This window comes from Heptranchias perlo, chromosome 28 (assembly GCF_035084215.1).
Source record: "Heptranchias perlo isolate sHepPer1 chromosome 28, sHepPer1.hap1, whole genome shotgun sequence".
Lineage (NCBI taxonomy): Eukaryota > Metazoa > Chordata > Chondrichthyes > Hexanchiformes > Hexanchidae > Heptranchias > Heptranchias perlo.
In genome coordinates, this window is record NC_090352.1 from 16,085,347 (window position 1) to 16,101,621 (window position 16,275).

General features: G+C 45.1%; 1 protein-coding gene across 8 annotated transcripts in view; it reads left to right on the plus strand.

The window, feature by feature from the left end:
- Positions 1 to 16,275, plus strand: part of LOC137344879 (eosinophil peroxidase-like) — a 57,485-nt gene that overhangs the window by 36,529 nt on the left and 4,681 nt on the right. For all 8 annotated transcript variants that reach the window (XM_068008116.1, XM_068008118.1, XM_068008120.1 and 5 more), the window contains 8 exons: positions 1,840 to 2,046; positions 3,825 to 4,167; positions 4,884 to 5,044; positions 7,431 to 7,689; positions 9,852 to 10,022; positions 10,332 to 10,569; positions 11,994 to 12,199; positions 15,450 to 15,611. In XM_068008116.1, the coding sequence (XP_067864217.1) occupies positions 1,840 to 2,046; positions 3,825 to 4,167; positions 4,884 to 5,044; positions 7,431 to 7,689; positions 9,852 to 10,022; positions 10,332 to 10,569; positions 11,994 to 12,199; positions 15,450 to 15,611 (1,747 nt within the window). The remainder of the gene's footprint in view (positions 1 to 1,839; positions 2,047 to 3,824; positions 4,168 to 4,883; positions 5,045 to 7,430; positions 7,690 to 9,851; positions 10,023 to 10,331; positions 10,570 to 11,993; positions 12,200 to 15,449; positions 15,612 to 16,275) is intronic.

Sequence of the window (16,275 nt, forward strand, 5' to 3'; positions counted from 1 at the left end):
TAGGGACCCTTGGGTACGGTCCCCGGGAATCGGGAGAGGGGAAGGTCGGTTTTCGGAGCCGGGGACGTCAGCAGCGATCGAGGCGTGGAAAGGTTGGCGATCGGGTCTTGGGGAGGGGGAGAGAGGCCATCATGGAAGGGGGCGGGGGGGGGGGTGAAGGTTGGTCACCAGGACTTGGGGGTTGGGATCAGTCAAGATCAGCTGGAGGAAGAGAGGCCATCGGGGCTGGAGGGGACAGGGGGAGGTCGGCAATTGGGAGTGGGGACAGAGAGGCTGCGATCGGCAGAGGGGAGGCCGTAGGCTTCCTTGAGGAGCCGGGGGAGCACTCTTACTCCTTCTAGCCCACAAGTAGTGCTATAAAAGGCACTTACCTTATGGAGCCAGCAGCTCCCGCCACCCTTTTACTACCAGATTTTCCGAACCCTGGGATCTGTAAAATTTAAATTGGGCTCCCAATTGCACTGTGGGGGTCCAATTTAAATATGTCAATGAAGTGTCCCGCCTCTCCATGGTGGGAAAACTCGGACGCCACGAAATCCACCGCTGTAAAAACGCAAACAGGCATGTACGCGGCAGGCTGGGGTCGCGTTACCCGTTTTTACATTTTTAACTACCCCGACCCCATCCGCCCATCATGGGGGTGAGGGTTAATATTGAGGCCTTCATGTCTATTTGCCCATTTGTCAAACAGGGGGCCAGATTTTTCACTTCCTCCATTAGGCTTGCTCCCTGCACAAGGCCAAAGGTGCACAGGCACCTCAGAATTATTCTTCATATGAACTAAAGCGGAAAGCTGATAGAATTCAGGTCCCTGCGCTGTTGGTTAGCGCTACTCCAGCTATAGGCACTTAATTGTATCAGTAGCGGAATTGTTGTCCTTATAAACCATGTGAGAACACAATAGAATTCTGAAAACTGAAACTTTTTAATTTGCATTTTCTAACTCCATATTGCCAAGTGATTCATTTCTAAGATCAGTTTCACCTTGGTAATTTATCTTCATGTGGAAACATACATTTATATCTATGAATATATTAAAAATATTAAGTCTGGGTGCAATTCCTGTCAACTTTTTTCCATTATAAATTCCTGCATCCACATTTACAATGGAAACTGCCTGTATAAACTTGTGATGCTGCAATTACACCCTCCCCCAGTAGAGGTGCTGCAGTGACACCATTGGCAGGAAGGTATAATTACAGTGTGACAGGTTTACATGGGCAGTTTCCATTCTAAATGTGGACAAAGGAATTTATAATAGAAATATATAAAAATAAGGACAGTATGTACGATTTTTAAAACGGTGACTGATCTGAGGCGAGGAAAATCATCCCAGCAGCTTCATAAACAGAAAAGAAGCAGTTGACAGGAAATAAAACAGAGAGGTGGCTATTACTTGGGAATTAAATATATGAAAATGTCTGTGGCAGCACCACATTGGGTATGGTACTGAGCTCTGGGGTGGGGGAGAGTTTGTATTTCAAAACCATTAGTGTTTCACTTTAAGCAGAGGTTGCGCTACTGAATGTTGAAGAAACTGGGAGATAATTAGGGATGAAAATGGAGATACACGAACCTGGAAAACAGTGAAAACCTTTACTAAGCTGTCCATTTCCAACCTTTTTCTTTTGTCCACAATGGTATATCAAATGCTGCTGGCACTTGTTGGAGCAGAATGGAGTTGATGGGGCTTGGCCATGACATCTACAGTCCTGCTCAAGCTTACCCTCATGGTCTGTGACTCACAGGGGGCAGGTGTGAGCCCAAAACAAAATCATAAGGAGGGTCCATGCCCTGAACATTGAAAACTAATTATTAAGTATTCTTATCCTTTTTCAGGTCCGAGAGGTTTCCAACAAGATCCTGAAAGCATCCAGTAAAAACATAATTTCAGATTCTGAATGGAGTCAGGTCTTTGTGCAGTGGGGTCAGTGGATTAATCACGAAATAACTTTTACTCCTGTGTCTGGCAGCCTCCACACCTTCAGCGATGGCATCAATTGTGAAAGTTCTTGTGTGCAGAGAAGTCCTTGTTTCCCAATTAAGGTGAGACATTGATTCTCCTTTCAAAGCCAACTGAGGACTATGCTTGAACCAGATATGCACTTATGTAGGATTGGTAGGATTTCCATTCAGTTCCAATGTTGGTAACTCAAGACTGTTCTCCATCCTAATTACAAGGTTGTCAGTGAGGAGCCCCAATTCTTGTTAAAATGGGACCATCTGCTTGCACCTCAAGAAACACTTGCAGCAATCAGAAAGGTCCTGAAACTCCTTGGGCAGAGATCAGCCCTGGCACGACTCAGGTTATCCATGCTGGTCTCTTCCGTCCATTTTCCTCTGCTCCTCCCCAAGCTCATCTTAACTTGACGAAATAAGGATGTTAACTGCAGCTGGTAATCGTGACTCTGGGTTTTAGTGGCAAGACAATAATCCCACCACATTTAACACTGTGGGGGTGGGAATGTTTTCCTGCTTCACTGGCAGGTGCGGGCACATGCAACAAAGCAAGTTGTGGTCAGCTCCTGAGTGCAGTCTGAGCCATATCCCACAGCTACGCCACACCCCATCTGTTTATACTGTACATTTAATTCAAGATATTCATTGCAATTATTTTATTTCGGTGCTGTCACTGGTTGTTGTGAATCGTAGATAGTAAAATCGAATCAATTTTGGTTTATTTTGAAGTATTTGCCGATTTCTGAATTTTTTCTAATCACTCTTAAGCTTCCTAATCAAACAATGAGGAAACCCTGCATGCATCCAGGGAATGCAATGCATTTATTTTAGTACAAGCTCTGAGACTCTGAGCAAGAAATGCTGGAATCTCAATCACAGGTTACAAAAATATTTGGGAAATCTGTAGACATTGTGGATAAAGCTGCAATAGAAGCCTAGAGTAGGATGCCACTATCACCGGTTTGATCTACAGTTTTGTGCCTCCATCTGTTGCATTAAAACCAATGGTTGGAATGATTTACATTGGTAGTTTTTGGTATCAGTAACAGAAGGAATGAAAGAGAATTTAAGGGACAGTGCTTACAATGCAAAGTGCTTCCTTCTATAAAACTTTAAGAATGTTTATTAATAATGTCCAGAACGTATTACTTTCTAGCACTTCCAACTCAGCTAGAGCAGTTACTTAGGAGCACAGGAAAGTGCAGGCCCTGAAAAGACTCCACAGACTATCTTCCCTCTCCCTAAAAACAATACCCCTCATTCACCAGTCCTTCAAGCATCTTCAACACTCCTTTAAATTTTAACATGTTATCTGCCTCTCTGGACAAGTCCATTTCACATGTTTACCACTGTCTGCAGAAAGTAATTAAATACGTAGTGGGAGGCCGCTTCACATCAGTATCCAGAAACGAGAAGGATCCCAAATTGATTCAGGTGCTCACTGATGGAATCTGTGACTGATACCTGCCAGTGCATGAGAGAGCCCCCACCTTAAAAAAGCATCCCTCTCGTAGAGGTACAGTGTTAATAAATAGTGTCTTCCTATTTAATGTTAAATGAAAAACCTTTAAATATACCAAGAGAGGGGAGCACTCTGCACTGTAATTACTTCCCAAGGGGACAGGAGCATTCTGCACTTTGGCTGCTTCCTTAGACCAGGTCTGCCTTTGTACCAACCGCAGCCAGTTTGCACATCCCTCCCTTCAACTAAAGGACAAAGAAAACTTGATGAATTTACAGCAAAGGCCTCCTCAGAGCCGTATCAGGACTATGGGTTTTTAAGGCTTATCCACTGAACAGACTAGTCCTTCTCTCTGGACTTATCACTACCTGCTTCCACCTCTGTCCCGGCCTTTCATCCACAGGTACCTTGTGATGACCCACGGACTACAGACGCTCGTCAGTGCATACCATTCATCCGATCAGCTCCTGCATGCAACTCAGTGTTTGGGGGCATGAATATTCGCGAGCAGATCAATGCACAGACAACCTACATTGATGCCAGCGTTACTTACGGCAACGTGGAGTCCCAGGCAAAGAAACTCAGAGATTTCACCAGTGACCTGGGCCTGTTGATGGTCAATCCGACCTTTTCAGACAACAACCTGAAGTACCTGCCTTTCAGAAGCTTTAAGCAGATGAATCCTTGTGCCCCGACCTGCACCAGCTCCTCTCGCTCCAGCGTTGACATTCCCTGTATGCTAGCTGGTAAGAAATCATTGGAAGGGGACATCATATGACACACCTAATAACACAGTGCACCTGAGTCCAGGTCAAGCCAAGCCAAACCCTGAACACTGTAAGTCGAGCCCCCTGCTATCTCAGTGAGTAAGTGAACCACTGAGCAGTCAGAGCTAAGAATCAAACCTGAGATCGTCAACCTTCCTGGTCTGTGTGGCCATTCTCTTGATAAAACCTCAGGTAACAGCACCTCGACTTGAAATATGAATTGTAAAAGTGTACTCATTCAGATACAGAGTAAAGCTTCCTCTACATTGCCCCTGTAATATCCCTTATCCCCAAACTCGGAGGAGTGCCTCTTCAACACCAGCGCAGAAGATACTATTTCCCACACACGGCCATCCATATAGTCTCTCTGATTGAGATCACAAGTTTGCTCAGGAGATGGTTTGATGTGATCCAAACCCATTTCATAGTATCTTACAGTTATTGCTTAGAGGAAAATATCATCCTGTCAGTCTGGGTTGGATTTTAACACTTTCCCATAAGTGTGAAGTTGTGTGCTGACCCACTACACCACCCAGTCCTTCAGCTGTATTATTTCATTGTTGTGTTCCCTTACTCACCAGTCTGGGTTCTTAGGGTAATGATCATGGTATGAGATCAATCTCACCCACCCACATATTATTCTTTGCCTGTTTTTTTCCTTTTGCGATAAGTGCATTAATCGTGTGTTCCCACAGGTGATAGCCGTGCAAATGAAAACCTGGGGCTGTTGTCTTTTCATACAATATTTCTACGGGAACACAATCGCTTAGCGAGAGAGCTGAAGAGATTGAACCCACACTGGAGTGGAGAAACAATCTACCAGGAGGCGAGGAAAATTATGGGAGCATTTCAACAGGTAGAGAGAAAGTGGAACATACCTGGAAATGGAAGGGCGGTTTTTGGACCTATAGTTCCTAAAGCTGTCCACCACTTGGGTTTTCTTCACATCATGTCTGTTGTAGAGTAATTGATAAAGATTGATTGCTATGATTAGTCAACAACTCCATTAACATTGTATCATGTAACTAGATGGACTGAATGGACCTTGATCTTTTTTTGTCTAGCAATTCCTGTTCTGTGTGTGTGTGTGTGTGTGTGTGTGTTTGAGACTCTGGGCATGTGTCTCATTGTGTACGTAAGATCCTATCTCTGTCTGTGTCTCTTTTCCCTTCTCTTTCTTATTTGCCTCTCTCTTTGTATATTTCTATCTCTTTCTATTTCCCTGTCTGTATCTCGGGGTGGCGGGGTGGGGAGGGGGGCTGTGAGTGGAGTTGGAGGGGTTGGTTCTATAACAGGCTCTATGATGTGCGCTCCGCTCTGCTCCACCAGTTTACCACCCAAGGGGTGAAGGTGAAAATGATCCCCTCTATGTTTCTTGTCTTGTTGACCTCTCCAAGCCATTCATTTGCTTAGTTTTGTTTGGACACCCCTATAGAGTTGTTCACAACTTAGACAGAGAGTGAGGCAGTTCACCATGTCTGCACACTTTCCTGGTGGATCCTCAGAGATTAAGGCTGCCCTCTACAGCCTTGGTTGATAGTAGCTGTATGTTTTTAAGGACACCAGCCCGGGGAATTGAGGTTCATTTCACCACTAGAATCATTTTGAGCAGGATAGGACTTTTGAAGGCACACTTCAACAACAGCAAACTGCATTTATATAGTTCCATTAATATAGAAAAAACATCCCAAGGTGCTTCACAGAAGCCTAAGGAAAAAATGAATGCGGAGCCTTAGAAGGAGATATTTAGAGGGGTGACCAAAGTTCGGTCGAAGAGGTGGGTCTTAAAGAAGGTCTTAAAGTATGAGTGGGAGGGGGAGTGGCAGAAGGAATTCCAGAGCATGGGGCCGAGATGGCCGAAAGCACTGTTGTGGGAAATCCCCACTCGGAGTCAGACTTAAAGATTCAACATGCAGTTTATTGAACAAAGCTTTGGGAGAAGTGCTTGGCACCCCGCGGTGCTCGCAGTCAACTTCTCAATTTTAAAATGGCCGCTGAGCTTCTTTTATACATTCCAAAGAGTCGACAAGTACAGACATTTAGCAGTTATTACATTATCAGCCTTGGTTAGTTATACATTAGCCAATTAGGCCCCGACAGCAACAATTGACCTCCAATCATATTAAAACAACTGTTATCAAGAACATATTGACTTAAGGCGGTCTGGATTTTGTCTGTTCCGTAGCTTTTATCAGTTCGTTGTGGAATGTCTATGCCTAAGTCAGCACATTTTAATGTCTTTTCACAGAGTCCATTTTGTTCCACAGAGTCCATTTTGTTTAGCAATACACTAACTTGTTAATCATCATATGTTATGCTTAAGCTTTTAATTATGGTTCGTGCAAGGCGCAGCTCAGTGTGGTCTCGGGGCAGTGACCGCAGCCATGCACACACTAGTCGCCAAAGGTCATCTTTGCCGGTTTAACCCAACAGCTTAAATTTTACTTTAACAGCACGACTGGCAATGGTGAGGCAATGGGAGAGGGAGATGAACAAGGAATGGAGAGTTTAGGGTTGTAGGGCTGGACGAGGTACAGAGATAGGGAGCAGTGAGGCCTTGAAGGGATATAAACACAAGGTTGGGAATTTTAAATTTGAGACACTGGGGGCCTGGGAGTCAGTGTAGGTGGGGTTTGGTGCAGGATAGGATACGAGCAGCAGAGTTTTGGATGAGCTGAGGTTTATGAAGGGTGGAGGATGGGGAGCATTGGAATAGTGAAACAGAGGCAGGGGCGGACAATGTTACAGAAATGGAAGTAGGCGTTTTTATAATTAAAGAGCATATGGGGATCAGAAACTCAGGTAAGGGTCGATAAGGACGCTGAGGTTGCTGAGTCTGGTTCAGTCTAAGACAGTGGCCATGGAGGGGGATGGAGGCAAGGGTACAGAGTTTATGACGGGGATAAAGATCGTTCCTTCAGTCTTACCAATGTTTAGCTGGAGGAAATTGCAAAATTGGGAGAGATGGTGAGATATTAAGAGTAATTTTATGATCCAACACTTCCAGTTAGTCTGAGAATCTGGGCTGTAATGTTATAGCCCTATCTCCAATCCGTGCTCCCTGGAGTGTGCCTCCCAGTTGGGAGCACGGATTATGGAATTACAATGAGAGAAGAAAAGAATAAAAATTGTGCGAGTGAAATTAAAGTGAATGGATCCATGGTAATGACTTTAATGAAGTTATTAAATTAAGTTATTAATTAAAGCTGTTTGATAATTACTTTCTAATTTCTATCTGACAGATTATAAACTACAGGGATTATGTTCCCCTAGTGATTGGTAAGGATGCAACAGAGAAATATCTCTCCCAATACCGAGGCTACAACGAGTCAGTCGATCCCAGGCTCGCTAATGTTTTCACTACAGCCGCATTGCGCTTTGGGCACGTCACGATCCAGCCAATCATGAAACGTTATAATGAAAAGTACCAGGAGGACCCGAAGTATCCCAGCATTCTCCTGCACCACAGCTTCTTCACTCCGTGGAAATTAATCGAGGAAGGTGCTCGACTTTATCATTTTCCCCGCAAACAAACAGCAGCCTGGCCTACTGTAAAATAACAACCAATTTAAAATATTGCCGCACTCTTGTGTTCAATGGTTATGTCAATGCTGGATTATAGAACAACGTTTCAATTTTAGCTTCCAGAATGAATATGCAGCACTCCCAGACAGGTAGAGTGAAGATTAGTCACAGGATCTAACTCTTTCTACACTGTCCCATCAAGCACTCAGGTCAGATACAGCACAGGTTAGATACAGAAAAACGTTTTCTCCACACTGTTCTATCAAACACTCATTGGTCCGGTACAACATGAGTTAGTAATGAGCGTAGAAAAGTATAAGATCAGAAAAGACTCTGCAGTCCCTCTGGCCAGCCCCAAAACTTAATATCCCTCATTCACCCACTCCCTTAAATAACCATAATTTTTCCACACCATCTTCTTACACTGCTTCCCAGTATAATCCATGCCACACATACACCAACCTCTGCATCAAGTAGTTAAATCTAAACTGCCTGTGTACTTCTCTTCTAAATGTGAGCACGTATCCCCTGGTTCTAGATGTGTGGAAATCTTGAACATATTATCAGGGTTTGATTCATCCATTCCCTTAAGATCCTGAAATCTTGAATGATATCTCCCCTGAGCAGCCATTTCTCCAGAGTAAATGATCCTAGGTTCTTCAACCTCTCCTCATAGCTCAGCTGTTTTAGGCTAGGTATCAGCTTGGCTGCCCTTCTCTGTACTGTCTCCAGTACTTGGCTATCCTTTCTGTACTACAGCGACTGGGGTTGTGTACAATAATCCAGGTGTGGCTGTACTCCCACTACCTTGTCCTGACTTATTGCCACCTCCTGAGAACTGTGCTGTATCCTTTTGTCTACACACCTCAAGAGCCAATTGCCTTTCTTTATTGCTGCACACTGTGCTGTTGATTAACCTATAGAAGTCTACAGAAGAAAAAAAGGCCATTCAGCCCAATCCAAAACTAATCCCAATGTCATACCCTCCCCCATAGCCCTGTGTCTTCCTCTGCTTCAAGTATTTATCCAGTATTCCTGTAAATGATGCAATGGTCTCTGTCTGAATTGCTCACTGTGACAAAGCCTTCCACGCACCAACAATTCTCTGTATAAATAAATTTCTCCTAATCCCTCTCCTCTCTGTCTTATTAAAAATTCTAAACAGATGGCCCCTCATCACTGCCTCCTGAATCAGAGGAAATAATATATCCTTATTCAGTTTATCAAAATCCTTTGTAATTTAAAAAAAACTATTAAATCTCCTCTTAGTCTCCTCTGTACCAGTGGAAATAATACCAATATCTCAAGTCTCTCCTCATAATTATAGTTTCCCATCCCTGGTGAAATCTGCTGTATACTCTCTATGGTTTTAATATCTTGTTCCATAAGGAGGATGCCCAAAACTACTCCCAGTGCTCTAACTGTAGCCTGACCAATGTTTGTACAAATTTATCATTTATTTCTTTACTCTTGTACTCTTCTGCCCCTATTTATAAAACCCAAACTGCTGTTAGTTTTTTTTTATATGGCTTTATCGACCTGCACTCACACTTCCAGGGAATCGAATTTGACTGCCTATGTCCCTCTGTTCAACCACACCCTTCAGTGTATTTCCGTTGAGTGTATACTCCCATTGTTTTCCCTCCCAGGATGTATTACCTCACATTTATCCACATTAAATTGAACCTGGCAGCTGTCTGCCCATTTCACCAACCTGCCAATGGGGAAAATTTTCATCTTCATCTGGGCAGTAATTCGGTGGAATGGATAGAGGCATCCATTTCCCCATTCCCTAGTCAAATGTGTTTATTTATTATGTCTTTATTCCCCAAGTGTGTTCCTCACACTTGTCTTATGTATAGAGTAATATCAACTATATCAGCAGTATCCCATCAAACACTCCCAACTCAGGCACAGTACAGGTCAGATGCAGAGTATCTGATTGTAACTCTGATTAGTACTGAGAATGTTGCACTATTCCATCAAGCCCTATGTTAGCAGGTTACGAGGGCGGGGGGCAGTTGGGGGGAGATAAGAAGATGTAGAATATAAGAAATGCACTCCAATTTGCAATTATTCTGTGGTAAAAAAAATCAAGAATGAAAATGTCAATGGAAATAACAATGTTTGTCATTTAGGCGGAATTGATCCAATCTTTCGGGGGCTGTTCGGCTACCCTGCCAAACTGCAGACCCAAAGCTCGATGATGCCAGATGAGCTGCGTGACAAGCTGTTTGCACTGCAGAATCAAATAGCCCTGGACCTGTCTGCCATAAACATCCAGCGCTCCCGGGACCATGGGCTCCAAGGTAACAGAAGATGAATACAGTGAAGAGCCTGACTTGGTAATACAGCTCTTTCAGTCCCACATGTAACTGGCAGTGATTTTGCTGCCTCGCCGTACATTCTGATTATAGATCTATAAACACGCAATCCATGTTTGATGAAATGGCTGATGTATCACACTGAGAGCTGCATTAGTCAGTCTCAATTTGCAAATTATAAAACCCTCACCCTACAGCTTTGAGGTGTTTTTATTTCCTCGTGCTAATTATATCATGTATTCACCTGAACTTGTAAACAAAAATGTAACCCCCAGCTCCCTGCTCTGAATCCAGGTTACAATGCTTGGCGAAGATTCTGTGGACTTTCTGAGCCCCAAGATATTTTTGAACTTTCTTTCGTCCTCAACAATATGGAACTTGCAACTAATCTCCTCAACCTGTATGGAACTCCAGACAACATCGACGTGTGGGTGGGGGGAATCTCCGAACCCTTCGTGGAAGGTGGCAGGGTGGGCCCTTTGTTCGCCTGTTTGATAGGACAGCAATTCAAGAACCTGAGAGATGGAGACAGGTAACAGAAGTATTGAGACTTTGATGGCAATCCATTTGTATATCATGTTACAGTGTTCTTCCTTCAACGGAGCAGTCTCACCATCCAAGAGTCCTAAATTCTGCATCTTAGTTATTAATGGAAACTTGGAAAAAAGTTGGCATTGCCAGCACCAACCCTTGCACCTTCTCCATCACTGACCTCACCTCTATCACCACTACCTCCATCACCACTGCCCCTAGCTCCCCACCATCATCATTACTGTCACTTCTAGAACAACTTTTCAATTTAGCTTCCAGAATTAACATCCATTTCCATCATTATCTCCACCATAATTACCTTTTGATATTTGGCCTGGATGCCTTATAGTGTAGATGAATGCTTAAGATTTTAGTTAGAAATCAGACAGTTACATACCCAACATGAGGCCACATGGACTCGCCAAACTAAACAGCCAGGGATTAGCAGGATGCCTGCAGAAGCAAGCCTTCAGTGGTTTGGGGGCATATTTGCAACACTTCAATCCCTACCAGAAATACAGGTAGAAGCTTGTTGGCCTGAGGGAAATGTTGGATCAGAAAGTTGTGGATCATGACCCATGCGTCAAGGATCTGCTTTAAAAATTTCACTAAAAATTCCCTCCCCTCCAATCTTCAGAGGCATGGGCCCCAAATCAGGCCTGGACTCCACCAGTGGGCCCACTTTCACAGGTTTTGGCAAAGTAAGAATAAGTGTACCTGCACCGATGCTGTACTGGGTCCCGACTGACAGCTGAGGAGTGGGAACTCCTGACTTAGGGATCCCTGTCTCCAGCTCCACCAGCCCCTTGCCTTGTAGGGGCAGCTGGAAGTCCAACCCTCACAAGGCCATACAGGAAATTGGGCCCTGGAGCCAGACCCTGGCATATCCGGGTCCCTGCTGAGTGTATGCCTGTTCTAGCAAACTCCCACCAAACTTACAGCAGGAGCTCCCCGGAATGGCTGGGCTATTTCAGGGCCTTAGTCTCAACCAGGGTAAGTCGATGTATTGGAATATTTTAACAATGAAAGGTACCTCACCATATATGAATATATTATTTATTTACTTTATCCCCACATAAAGTCTTTGGTGTCCATATACCAATTGCAGCTGAGAGAACAGATGAAGACTAGTTCTCAATGCCCATCAGTGCTAACAGCTATAATCCACGAGAAAGAGAAAGAAGTTCTACTTATATAATGCCTTCCACATCTCTCAGAAATGTCCCAAACACTTCACATAGATGAGCTACATCGTATAGTCATTGTAGTCATGTAGGCAAACACAGCAGTCAATTTTGCCCAGCAACGTCCCACAAACACCAATGACTAGTTAATCTGTTCTGTTGGGATTTGTTGAGGGATAAATGTTGGCCAGGACACTCACTGCCTTCCTAATGACTGTTTTCCTCGTTCCTTGTTCTTTAGATTCTGGTGGGAAAGTCAAGGGTTTTTTACTGCCAGCCAACAGCAGGCTCTTCAGCAGATCTCATTCTCCACGTTAATCTGCGATAACACCAGGATTGATGAACTCCCTCGGGATGCGTTTAGGTTCAGGCCATACCCAGAAGGATATGTTGGGTGCAACCAGATATCACGGGTAAACCTGAGCGCCTGGAGAGAGAAGATTAACGGTATGACACTGATAGACCTTTCCTAGGATTCTGAGATAAGACATTTGGGTTCATTATGTTTGTGCTAAAACTGAACAAGTAATTGATGGTGTTAGAAGGTGGTGTTCCCCAGCTTTGAAGACTGTGCTGATGTAATTAGCTTTTCTTCTGATTGTGATTTGACATGCGATTGATTTGGATGCAAGAGGCTTCCAGTTGGGTAGCCTGTTCTTAATGCCTCCTTTTATTTTCCTGTAGAATCTCACACCTGTTGGGAGAAATTTCTGGCCCAATATATTAAAAATCTTGCATTGATGAACCTCCGGTATCTGTCCTTTGGGTGACGTGCATAAAAGCATACAGCCTCTCTCTTGGGTAACAGGCTGGCTGTGGTGTTGGTGGTTCCAACACTTCCTTTGTGAGGCTTTTGGCTACATCTGTGATAGCTCATTGTCCATCGTGATCTTCTTCCTTTTGGTCATCTTCTGTTCTTACCCTTTGTTAACCTCACTTGCTCTACTTCAATATTAACAACCTAACTTTTCTGAAATCTTCTTTCTAACATCCAAAACTTTCTCTTCTTTACATTCTAAATCCCTTTCGAAAACCTGATTTAAGTGATTGATATCCGACTGAAATACTTTAAACTACTACAGGGAATCCCACTTCAGGTGACCAGACCAATTACACTGACAAAGTCAGCTACGTGAATCACTTTCAAAGATGTCATTCAGATAAGCATCTTAGAAACTAGAAGTTCAAAGTTTTAATTTGCTTCACAAAATCTCAATTCCAATTAATTCTAATTCTCCTCCTTGTCTCCCGGTGTGTAAATCACCAAGAAGGAATGTGATACTAATAACCTCTTCTCAAGGCTAAGATCATGGGGGTAATTTTACCACCCGCTATCGGGTGCGTTCTCGGCGGGGGGGCCCCGAAAATCAGGGAATCCCGGAGCGGGACCGGAGCCCGTCTCAATCCCGCCCACTTCCGGGTTCCCCACGGACACGCCGGCGTGCGCGCGCAGCTCCCGCTGGTGGGAATCCCGCAGGCAATTAAAGCCAGCGGGATGCCACTTGACAGTATTTATTTAGGTATTTCAGGTCATTAACTGACCTGATTAAGGGATTATGTGGGATTTTAGAACAAAATGGGACTGTTTCCCACACTGGGGGAAACACTCCCAGGTCAAATGGACGTGTTGCAGCTGTCAGCCTGTGGCAGCTGCAAAGGTCCATTTGACAGGTAGGGGGGGAGACCCTCACCCATTGCAAGAGGCCACTCTGTCACTTGGGACAAAGTTTGGCCTCCACCACCCTCCTCCTGACAGTCAAAGTCACCAACTTACACACTTACCCCGGGGTCCAGAGACATGTACCTACCTTGCGGACCCCCTCAGATGTACATCTTGCGGATGGGGCCGCTGTAGCTGCAGTCATGACCTCCTTGGAAGGCGAACAGCATCACCAGCCTCACCAGCCTCGCCATCCACGCCGTCCACCTCTGACACGTGGAGCTCCACATCAGAATGCTGTGACACATCCACCTGTACAGCAGGAGGGAGAGCTACCGCAGAGAGAGATGCGTCGCAGAGGGCACTACCCTCGCCACAGGGTCCACAGACCGAGGCTCAGCCTCCTGGACCTCTCTGAGCAGCAGTGCACACGGAGGCTCAGAGTCACTCGACATGTAGTCGTGGACATCTGCAGCCTCTTTCATGCCGAGCTGCTCCTGGCTGGCCCGAGCACCATCTTCTTACCTGTCGCTGTCAAAGTCACCACTGCCCTCCACAACTTCTCCTCCGCATCCTTCCAGGGTGCAACCGGGGACATCGCCGATGTCTTCCAGTCGCCTGCGCAGAAGAGCCCTGCAAATACATCTATACCCACTCTGCAGTGACACACTGGGTGGCATCAGTGGTGGCTCCTTATAGCGATCCTCAGGAGCGGGCATTATTGCACAAACCAGACAGGATTGGCGAAGACATGGCAGTAGTGGTGCCAATATAATATGTAATGTGAGTTGTTCAGAAATTCAATATAAGTAACACCCATGACAAACCCTCAAACACCCTTGTGCATCCCCTTCATGCTCACGACACGTTTGCCTTACGCTGCCTACTGCACATATGTGATGCATGCCCTGTGGCTGCAGCACAGGTAGTGGCAGGTTGAGTGAGGCTGGTCGTGAAAGAGATGCATGAGAGGGTGAGTATGAGATAGAGCCATGAGATTGTATGAGGATTGGGTTGAGTGGTAGTGGCGGGGTGAGTACTGGCGAGGTGAGTAAGTGCAGGTAAGATGAGGATGAGGTTTGAGTGGGTATGAGGGGTGATGTGACAGAGTAGTGTTGGCAGTGCTGAAGGAGATGTGGGGTAGGGGCAGTGATGTGGCAGACGGAGTGTAGGGGAAAGAGTAAGTGTACTCACTTTGGCTGACCTACTGAGGTCATTGGAGCGCCTCCTGCACTGTATGCAGGTGAGCGATATATTGGTGGTGCTGGTGACCTCCTATGCCACCTCGAGCCAGGCCTTCCTGGTGGCAGAGGCAGGCCGCTTCCTCCCGCCCACCGGGAGTAAGATCTCTGTCCTCCCCCTCCTCCTCACCCCATGTATTGATACCTGGAGTGAGGCATCATTACACTGGGAGCAGCCTTCCCCCTGGGCTGCTCCATGCTGTAATTTTTTCTATTTGTTGCAGCATCAATCAGTGGAGGACTGCCCCTTTAACTAGAGCGCCTCCAGCTGACAGATCTTACTGCGCATGCGCAGCCCGCCCGACGTGCAGATCAGCAGTGGGGAACCCGGAGGAGCAGGTAAGTGGATCCAATTAGTGAATTGTCTGCTACGATCGCGTGAGAAACTGACTAATTTCACCGGGCGCGTTACCCACGCGCCCGATAGCCCCCCCACCAAGAACCCGCAGCCTTGCTAACATCGGGCCCCATCTGTCCAAGGACCGTGAGACAACGGCCCATGACCCTTTTGTTCTCCCTGTACTGACAACGTCTCACTCTAGCGCTTCAGTATCATTGGTCTATCTAGATTGGAAGAATTAACCCTTCAACTTCAGCATCTTTTACAACTAGTGATTAAAGGAATGAGTTTCCCTAAAATATTTGTCAGGATTTTAGACTATATAGAGGCAGTGTCCATACTCTGAGCATGGAGTTTAGAAATATAATGTTGTGGTTTTACAAACACTTGCTCAAATATTCCCAGTAACTCTAGGCCTCCCTTTTCCTGATCAGTGTCTGTTTGTTCCCTTTGCAGTGACCCCCTGCGGCTCAGTCCCTGTTGTCGCTCACGCCCATTTCTCGATCTGTAAATCCTCCGTCAGGTACACCTGTGAGTCTGGACTCAAGCTGGAGGGAGGGGATACTATCACCTGTCTGAGTGATGGACTGTGGAACTCTGCACCACCTGCCTGTACAGGTAAGAGCTGAAATCCAGTGTAAAAAGGTTACACTTAAATAGTCATTTTACCTGTAGCCAAACATAAATTGTTCATAAACCTTACCAAACTATCTGCCAACTTAAAAGCAAATAATGAAAATGGTTAGAACCAGTATGGTGTCTAATGATTTCTTTTCCCTTTTTTAAAATTTTGTGCTGATTGAAGTAAGGAATGTTATTTCTAGGAAATAGAATACTTTCCATTTGAGGGACATTAATCACTCCAGGGTCAAGTACAGCATGGACTAGATGGAAACTAAAGTCCCTCTAAACACTGCCCCATCAAGTACATTGTGGGCTCGATACAGTGTAAAGCCCACTCTACACTCTCCCATCAATGTATCATTCCTTCAACCACACAAAAGCACACCGCTGTGTGACATTTTCCCATATTCCACACCAATCATCCAGTGTTCTCAAGTGAGATTCCCAATTTAGACAAAAAGCAAAATACTGCAGATGCTGGAAATCTGAAACAAAAACAGAAAATGCTGGAAACACTCAGCAGGTCGGGCAGCATCTCTGGAGAGAACAGGCAAGGTAATGATTAAGGCATGGGCCCTTCATTTCAGCAGTTTCTGATTTTATTTAATCTTAACTTCCCCATTTAGGGCCAATCAGTGCAGTTATTATACTGTGGGTG